At 39.9% G+C, this 10,169-nt stretch overlaps 1 protein-coding gene across 3 annotated transcripts in view; it reads left to right on the top strand.

Annotated features, from left to right (window-relative positions):
- The first annotated feature begins 6,167 nt into the window (after nt 1–6,167).
- anos1b (anosmin 1b) overlaps nt 6,168–10,169 on the top strand; it is a 54,335-nt gene continuing 50,333 nt past the window's right edge. For 2 of the 3 annotated variants that reach the window (XM_004553838.3, XM_004553839.3), the window contains exon 1: nt 6,168–6,510. In XM_004553838.3, coding sequence (XP_004553895.2) covers nt 6,334–6,510 — 177 coding nt within the window. In that variant the 5' untranslated portion in view covers nt 6,168–6,333. The remainder of the gene's footprint in view (nt 6,511–10,169) is intronic. The other variant, XM_004553837.3, reaches the window with a different exon arrangement.

Here is a 10,169-nt window from a genome sequence, read left to right as displayed (position 1 = left end):
TGGAATAGCCTTCCACTGGTATGCCGACAACTGCCAGATTTATCTGCCTCTGAAGCAGAAAGATGCTTTATCTGTTAAACTGCTTTTGGCATTTCTAGAGGATATAAATGGTAAATGGCCTGTATTTATATAGCGCTTTTCTAGTCCCTAAGGACCCCAAAGCGCTTTACATATCCAGTCATCCACCCATTCATGCACACATTCACACACTGGAATAAAAACTTGAATGGCCCTAATTTTTTAAAAATGTAAACCAAGCAAAACAGAGGTGATTGTGTTTGGTCCTAGTGGACCTTGTGATTCCTTGTGCTTAAATGGTCTTGCCCCACCTTACCTCTCTGAGCTTCTTCATCCTTACTGAATGCCTAGGTTTCTCGGGTCAGCTGACAAGCTGCTTCTGGAGGTACCCAGGTTCAAGAGGAAGCTCAGACGGGACAGGGCCTTCTCTATTGCTGCTCCTAACCTCTGGAATAACCTGCCCTGCACACTAGAGAGGCCCCTTCATTGTCCATTTTTAAAACAAGTCTTAAACCCACTTCATTCCTTGGCTTATAACGCTGTTTGACCCTTATTTTACTGCTTTAATTTAATCTAATGTGCTGATATTATTGTTTTAATTTAATTTAATGCGCTTCCCATTTTTTGTTTGTCATGTCAAGTGTACGTACGGCACTTTGTTTTCAGCTGGGAGTTGTAGCTAATGCTAATAGCAAGTTCATTTAGCGAATGTAAAATTTAAAAAAAGACCTGTTCCTGAAGTATCTTTATGACTCTATAATTGTACCCTTATTGTCATTAATCCAGTCCTTCTGGTCCCTTAAATATATTTATAAACTGAGATGTTATATTTCTTTCATTTTCTGCTGCTCTCTTGGCTAGACCTCTTTAAAAACACATTTTAATGTCAATGAGACTTTGCACCTGGTTTGTTAGGCTGCATTTCTGTAGCCAACAGTCAGTGTTGGGGAGTAACAGAATACATGTACCGCCGTTACGTATTTAAAATACAAAATATGAGTAACTGTATTCCGTTACAGTTACCGTTTAAAAGGGTGGTATTCAGAATACAGTTACTTTGTTGAAATAAATGGATTACACTGCGGTACTTTCCTGTTTCATGTTGTCGCGGGTCAGGACTGTTTGGGTAGCGATTCATGGATGGGGTTAAATTTTACTACTGTAAATGCTTTAATTAAGTACATTAAATTTATAAATACAATAAATTTATTGTTGGTCATATCATATTTTTATTATATTACTAATGTGTGATGGACACCAGTCTTGTGAAGCAATCACTAGCCAATCTTAACAATTACTGTTGGCAGGGTTGGGAAGGTTACTTTTAAAATGTATTCCATTACAGAATACATGCCCCAAAATGTATTGGACCAAGTGCATGTGGCACCAGGACACCCTAGGCCGCTGGTTGATGATCGATTTTGTAATCATATCATCAGATTGAGTCCAAATGGACCATGTTCAGAACCTCCATTGCTGAAGCTGCTGCATTGAGCTGTGGCCACAAGGTAGTTGGTGTCTGTTGTGGTGACCTCTGAACCAGATGTTGAACACCAGAGGTGAAGGGAACCATCACTCTGAAGAAGGAGTCCTATCAGGCTTGGTTAGCCTGTGGGACTTTGGAGGCAGCAGATAGGTAACAACAGGCCAACCAGAACGCGGATCGGGCAGTAGCTAAGGCAGAACCTCGGGTGTGGGAGGAGTTTGGAGAGGCCACGGAAAAAGACTCTCTTGGCAAGCTATCATATCCTCTCTCTAGATCCACAAAGACGGTGCAACTCCATGTGACCTTCTCTATGCTTCTCTATCACTGAAAAAATAAAGTACACCTTTTGATTCTAAGTTTAAAAACTTGCTTCCACTCAACACTTTGTCTTCTACTGTGGTTTATCACAGGAGCGCCCCCATGTCAGGGACACCCTATTTGGGTTTTGTACAGCTTGAGCAGAGAGAGGAAGGTCTGTGTTCAGCTAAGACATATTTCACTTCTGCATTGTCATTTAAGTATCAGTGTGTTTTAATAACAGAATATTACGATTAATTTTCTTAACATCAGTCTTTTTGCATTGAGAGTTGTTTTTAGTCCCAGCTCTGTCACTGTTTTCTTGTGGAAACAAAGCGTGACGAGGTTGTGGTGCAACAGCACACGAGCCTGTAAGGACGGAGGGACGAATGAGGCTTGATTTGTAAAATATTTTTTTATTCTTTATCTGGTAGTTCATCTGTTTGAACAGCAGGTGGCAGTGCTACATAAAATAATACATGAGATTCAAACACACAGCAGCTCATGTGCTCAATCTGCTTCTAAATGCATTACAGCTGAGGGCTGCTCCAGACCAACAAGTTTATCTGCAATAACACAGCATTACATATTAGTCAATTTCTATTTTAAAATCTGTAAAATAATAAGTAACTCAAGATCAAAAGGTTTTTTTTAAATCATTAAGTTTGAATTTGACCGAGATATTTTCCAACAGAACCTGAAGAGGATTTGCACCAGATTATTATCATATATTTACAACTGTAGTTCATAATATGTTAGACATTGCAGGAAAGCCATCATGCTAAGAAACTACATAAGGAAAACAGAGGGGTTCAAGATCCATTGAAGACATGGAGAGAGCAGCCGTCAATGCCATTAGGCATAAAATCTGTAATATTAATAATAATAATAATAATAATAAATAATAATGATGATGATGATGATGGAGACTATATCTGACAATAACATATACTTCAGTGCGATATGTTGCTTTGTAGCAATCCCATCAACTATTATTCAAATGAGTTGTTTTAGGTACAAAAAAAATTCTAGTTATGAACGCAATATTCAAATTTGCAACAGAGGCTTTTCATGGTGCAGTATGACTGTTGTATTCAAGAAAAAGACTCTGTCTTTGTTCCTGGGCGTTTGTAATGAACTGTCTCTGGCCTGCTGGACCATAGTTGGAGAAACATTGCTGCTGAAGAGTCAGCGACCAGCGTCAGATCAGCTGTAAGCAGTGCCAGCTGCAGGAATAATCTCTGACCACTTCTGTAGTCTTGGACATAAACGATAACAACATGGAATTGCGACTGTAATGGCTAAATGCACAGGGATTCAGGAGATGACGGTGTTTCGATTAGATCAGTGACATGTTAAATACGTGAAGATTAGCTTTGAAACTGGAAACGGTTCCTCTGTTTTGTAGTCCCATGGAGGCAGGTGATTTTGAAGGGGTTTAGTTGGGATAAAATGTGTTTATGTGGTACGATGAATGTCAGATTCACGAGACTTCATCGTCAGAGGGCTTCTTATGGCACAGATTCCGTTAGTGTTAAAAAAACTTCTGACTTCTTTGTGAACATTAAAGAGAAATGGTAAATGGCCTGCATTTGTATAGCGCTTTTCTAGTCCTTAAGGACCCCAAAGCGCTTTACACTACATTCAGTCATCCACCCATTCACACACACATTCACACACACATTCACACACTGGCGATAGCAAGCTACATTGTAGCCACAGCTGCCCTGGGGCGCACTGACAGAGGAAAAATGACTCTTACACAAATGGAAACATGTCTAATGTTTCCGTGTCACACTTGTTCTACCTGTTGCTAGCTTTCTGTATCTCTGCCTTTCTCTTTCTCTCACTCTGTTCAAACACGTATGGCTTCTGACATCGAGTAGCTTTAAGCAGCCGGTGAATGCCTCTGTGGTGTGTGAGAATGTGCATCATGCACACGCGTGTGATGTTTGAGTATGTGTCGGTGAGAGGTTTTACACCGCTAATGGTTTCTTCAGAAACACGAGCTGGGTGTTTTATATAAATGTTATTTTTAGATGTAGATAAAAGGAAACTGCTGCTGAAATTGATTTGACACTTTCTGTAAAACCACTTCAGCTGTTTAGGTTGTCTGAGATAAGTGTGAGCATATATAATGATATGGACAGTGTGGCTTCACACACCACATTACTCATTCACTTTCTCTCACCATCATCAATCTGTATCTACTTGGACATTTGGAAAGACATTCCTTGAAACCTTCAAATGAAAAACTGGGAAGAAATATTGATCTTTCATTGAAATGATCAAACACATTATACATATTAGTAGCTGAGCTTTGAATTTGTAACGAGTACTTTTAAGTAATGAGCCATTTAAGTGACATTCAAAAAGAAGAAATGCTAAAAAAGAAACTTACAAAAAAACAATGCTAGCTCAGATTTCTGCAGTGTTTGGATTTCTTTGATTTTAAAGATAAATCACATGAAAATAAATGAAATATCTTTTAGTGTTTTTCTTTTCGTTTTACTAAAAGAAGCAAATGTCTATAAATACATCACCATAAAATGGTTAATAAGCCAAGACATTACACCAACCTACAGTATGTATGCCTTTCCGTACGACACAGAATGAGAAGCCTGCTTTATACAGCAGGGTCAAAAACAGTCCTGCCAGTACTTACTAAATATTTATACAAGTCCATTTCATCTAAATCAAAAGCTAGGTGATTCTTTCTGCTTTTCATTGCCAGCAGAGATGACTCCTCGGCTGGGTTACGCTCTCATATAAACAAACAGGGCTTTCAACTCTCTGTCTTCAGCATCTCGACTTGGCCTCGGTCCTAGAAAACCCCACTTGGCTCCGTGGTTTCTGTCAGAAAGTGGTGACTAACACACTGACTGGCTGTGTGACAGACACCTACCTCAACACATTCTTTAATTCTTGCTCCCATTAATAAAGGCGCTTTTATTAGTTCAGTAATTAGCCTTGGAGAGCATTCCCAGACTATAAAGGAAAGGTTGTTTTTCATAGTAGTAATGGTAAAGTGTTAATAGGCCTAAAACTATACCCTGCCATGCAAACCATTAGGCCATAAATGCTTTCTCTTACTTCACTGCAGCACCTCTCCTCATGTCAGATGGATCCAGTTTGAGGTTTTTTTAAATGTAATTTTCAGTTTTGTTTTTTTAGGACGAGGATGATGATTATATAAAAAGATGTTTATGAAAAGGGAGAAAAGTATTGATGATAAAGGTATATCAGTGATACGGGAGAGACCAGGAATTTATTCAGATAATTAAACTCTGCCTTTACCACCTGTGCTACTTTGTCACCTAATCCACCCGCCTCTCTCCTCACCAGCACTTGTCCACTAAGCATTTGACAGATCGTCTATATGTCCTTATCGCCTTCTTGCATTCCTTAGTCTTAGTTTTGGACTTTTGGACTTTCATTCTGCTCCTTTTGCTTTGTTTGCATGCCTGATATTTGCAACCATGTAACAGAACATTAAAGTAAACTTTGGCCTGTTTATTATGTTTCTGCCCTCATAACAAGGCAGTACTATCAGAGCACTGATGACAACAGCAAGATTATCTTGGTGTTCTTGTTTCTTGTTTTTGTTTCACAGCAGAATAAAAGTGGTCGTCAAAAAGACTCTAAGAACAGTGGTGATGATGATGATGGTGATGATGAAAATAAAGATCATTATGTTGGAAGTGAAGCTGATAAAATTAAGCACAACCATGAGTGAAGCAACAACAATAATGACGATAACTCCGCACCTGAACCTACAAACACGTGCAAGAATATTAAAAAGGGATAAAAATGATTAAATATACTTATGTGCATATCTAATGTTTTAAAGCAATGATAATAAAATGTAATTAAACTGATTGGATGCTTGCTTGGATTAGAATTAACGTGTTTCAGTGTGATGAGAGTGATGCACAATATCAAGCTGAATACCAAGTGGAATCAACCACTTTCTTCTTCTTCTTCTTGTCGTCATAATTTTAACTTTCCAGGAGAAACACGTTAAAAAAGACCCCGCTCTGGTCTCTCCACAGTGCTGGCCTGAAGTAAACCTGACCACTGACGCCTACAGCACTAACAGCTGGTGCGTGTGATGACGCTGAGGGTTACTGGTCAATTTTATGAAAACAAATGATGCAAAAACTGTAAAATTAAATAGAAAAAATCGTAATGAAAGTGAAGAAGCGCGCATGCCACTGGCCTGATCATCGGAAGAAGCAGCGGCGATAGTAATTATTGCCGCTTGTGCACGACGTTGCCGAGGATGATGACGGTATTTAGGATAATGAGGATGAAGAACGTTATAACTCCACGTGGCCGCACTTGTACCGGTGGTGGGAGTGTCCGCGGAGGCGCTCCACTCCCTACTCGCGCGCAGGCACGAGCGGCGCTCGGATGTTTTCATTCTGAATTTATAAGTCAGAGAGAGGAGGACGCCTTCGAAACAAGAGGAAACGAGAGGGAAAAATCTTTTTGTTGTTGTTGTGTATGTTTTTGTATTAGCTTCCGGTGTAATGTCAGTTCGTCGGGCCGGTTTGGTGCTGCTTTGCGCGATGTTGGCGGTGACTTGTGCTCGCAGGAGTTCGCCGGAGCAGGAGGATGTTCAGGAGAAAACGAACAGCGCCAGATGCACATCCAGGTGCCTCACTCTGCACATGACCCAGCTAACCGCTGCTTTCAGACACCTCCAGGTACGGACAAGCATTTTGCCCCAAATCCTTTGTTTTAGTGTGTTTTTCACCTGAGGGTCACCTTCCGCACGAGCACCGGTGTCATAGCCTACAAAACGCACGAGAAACCGTTGAAATAAACAGAGAAACATTTAATCCGGTCGGCTTGATGTGAAAACCCAGTCCAGTTGGTCTAATATGAGATAACGTACAAAAGTAAAATTATATATGTACTATGTTGAATGTTTACAATTACTGCTTGTTTTTGTTTGTTTGTTTGTTTGTTTGTTTTGGAGGGGGGGTCCACCGCAGCGCTACCAGTCTTAATCAATATCGAGGTTTTGTTTGTGGTCACTTTACAATAACACAGTTTTATTATTTTGTCAAATATGTCACTTTATATATTCACATAAGCTCAGTCTAAACATTTTTCATTGGAACGTATTGAACCAGTCCGTGCATTTGTTAATTATGCCTAAAAGAAGAAGGTGTGACCTTAAAATGTAAAATTATAACATGGACAAAATGATTTTTGCAGGTGATTTCCAGATGTAGTCTTAGCCACAAGTACTAATTTCACTCAGTGTGTCAGTTAGGACAGATCGTGATATTTGACTGTCTTGCTGTAGAAAATACACAATGCAGCCATTTCTAACGTGCACTTTACAAGTTGTTAATAAATGTTGCCCTCCTGTCTTTTTCCCTCAGTGCTGTGTTGTTACAATGATTTTTGGATAAGCTAGGCCAAAAGAGAAAGGTGCAGTGCAGAGTAAAGCAGCTGAGTGCTGCACTATTAAGCAAAAACAACAACAACCTTGTGATCTACACTTGAACTGTTGTTCTCCACGTGGTTTTCATCAGGAAGTTCTGACCAAATGATGTTGATGTTGCTCAGATTGAAGTCGGCCCGTGTCAATACTCTAGTGGGGCAAAGGTAGGCCGAAAAAAACTTTGGTTATTGGTTTTTAATAGTTCACAAAATGGCTCATCTTGCAGGGATTGCTGTGCTGTGTACTGGGGCCTTTGTAGTGAGGAATGTGAGATTAACAGGGACATTAGGACGTTACCAAGTTCGAAAAGCCACTTATCGTTAACGGCTTCAACATGTGCATGCTGTGTAGTGGGTGGGAAAGTCATTAACCACAGAGTTCAGCCCCAATGGCTCTGAGGTGTGCAGACAAACGTGTGTATGTGTGTGTGTGTGTGGGGGGGGGGTTGCATATGCTCACATATAAAACCGAGGTTTGGTCTGGTCCTTGTCCATCCAGAAAAGACCCTCGCCACCTGTGCATTGAGTAATGAGGGTGGCCTCTGGATGACTTTACCGTTTAGATGCTTGCATTTGTGTGTGTGTGTGTGTGTGTGTGTGTGTGTGTGTGTGTGTGTGTGTGTGTGTGTGGGTGTTCTAGACCAGAGGTGTGAGAAAGGGAACATTTGGTTTAAACTTTATGAACCAGTGTGCAAGAATCAAATGTGCAAATTCAGTGATTCAAATGAAACCAGGTGATTTTTCAGCACCAGTTTCTGAGTCGGGTGTTTGTGTCTTTTGCTTTGGTTTTATTACTTTCCCTAGTTTCATGAATTGTGTCAGGTTGTTTCTGATTTCTGTTCAGTTCATTTTTTCTGATATTATTGAAGCCTAGTTGTGCTGGTGCTCCAAGCTGTTTATATTTGATCCATTGTGTTTTGTAGCTTTGCATTTTTGTGGAATTCTGTTTAACTTTGATGTTGGATTTATTGTTTTTTGGACTTTAATCCCCTCAATAAATCACTCGCCTTTTATTCATTGACGTCTGACTCTTAGCATTTTGCATCTGGGTCCTCACGTCTTAATAATTCCAACATATCACAAAACAGCAAAACATAGACCTGGTAGACATATTCCTCCCTGAATTTGAGGATTTCCAGTCTTTTCTCCTTATTCTACCAGTACAATGGTTGTTAGCTTGCTGCAAAGAGAAGAAAAGGGTTTTCTGAGGGTGTAGGTCTCAGTCTGTGGGTTCCAGGCGTCTCCTCTGCCCTTCAAAAAGCTTTCATACCTGTCACTGGCTCCCTCACTGTTATTGGCCTCAAGGTTAGCCACCAAGCTCTTGGGGGGGGGGGGGCTCTTTGTCTCCTTTGTTACCAGCTGTCTGCCCAGCCTCGTTGTTGTCAGGCTCCTGCTCGGCCACCTGAATGGTTCTGGCTCTTGGAATCATTTTGTCCGGCTGCACAAAATTTGGTTCTTATAACTGATTAAAATAAAAATCTTTGGCTTTTTTAAATCATTTGAGGATGTTAGCTTGAGCTGTAGAAGACTTTGGTGTATACCAAAAGTATTAACCAGTTAGTTAAAATAATAATAATAAAGATTGTTGTTTAGGGCTGCCACGATTAGTCGACTAGTCACGATTACGTCGACTATCAAAATCGTCGACGACTGATTTAATAGTCGACGCGTCGTTTGAAGCTTTGTAAGATCACAAAAGACGCAGGAATCAGTAGCAGGATTTAAGAGTGTAATAACGGACTGAAACAGAAGATGGCAGCACTGCATGTACAAGGATGCCAGCTGCCGTTAAACCCCGAAGAAGAAGAAGCTGTGTCCCAGAATTCATAGCGCAGCCCAGCACAGTTTCCAACAATGGCGGCAGCTAGTTAGTTTTAATATTACTCTTATTATTCTTTCTGGGTCACAAAATAAACGTTTAGGCGAGAATGTAGCTGTGTAAACCTCAAATATCTGCTCAGTTTATCAAGACACCGCATATTTTCAAAAGCGCTCCGACGTTTTCGGAGACGTCTGTTACCCACTAGCTCGATAGTTAGCCGGGGGCAAGGCTAACTAGAGCCGTGAGAACACCGGACTCCTGGCAAATCGTTTTCAAACCCACCGCCGTCCTTCGCTACTCAGGTTAAACATGATATATAAGTCACTTAGATAACTTCAAAATGTTATTGTTTGGCTTTTTTCAGTATTTTATTTGTTCCTGAGTAAATCGGTTTGGCTGAGATTAAAGTTATAGTTTTTACACAGCTGAATAAAGTCAAGCAGACAGCTGATTATCAGAAGTGTGAGATGCTCCAGAATTTACTCCGGTGTCCTGTTATATTTTAGATAGCAAGGAGTTTATTAAACTTCACCGAAACAATCTGCAAATTTCATTAAACTTTAATAAACTATCATCTTGTCTTTATTTTTAGTTAGCACAGACCTTAAACACTTAAAGCTGTAAGCTAATGATAGTTATATAAGAGCAGATGCTGCTGGTGCAATAAGCTGTACGTTTTATGTCCAATGGATGATGATCTGATTAGTCGACTAATCGCAAAAATAATCAGTGACTATTCGACTATCAAAATAATCGTTTGTGGCAGCCCTATTGTTGTTGTTCGTTTCTGTTTCTAACATCTTTACAGTGAGGATTGACATTTTTTTCTATTTTGACACATTTTGTAGAGTCTGTTTGATTAAAAATAAATGTGAGATTAATCAATAATGCACTGATTTTATTGATTGATTCTTGATTTATTTATACACCAACACCAACTGGCTGTTATCTCCACATCCACCTTGCTAACTGAGCTTGCTAGCATCAACTTATAATTTAGCACGTTATACATTCGTTTAAATGCGGTCATCTCTGGCTCCAAAAAACCCAGACGACACAAACTACATCCATCTTTTATATACAGACTGT

This window comes from Maylandia zebra, linkage group LG17 (genome assembly GCF_041146795.1).
Source record: "Maylandia zebra isolate NMK-2024a linkage group LG17, Mzebra_GT3a, whole genome shotgun sequence".
Classification (NCBI taxonomy): Eukaryota; Metazoa; Chordata; class Actinopteri; order Cichliformes; family Cichlidae; genus Maylandia; species Maylandia zebra.
The sequence above is the reverse complement of the archived record's forward strand: the minus strand, read 5'-3'. Positions and strand labels throughout refer to the sequence as shown.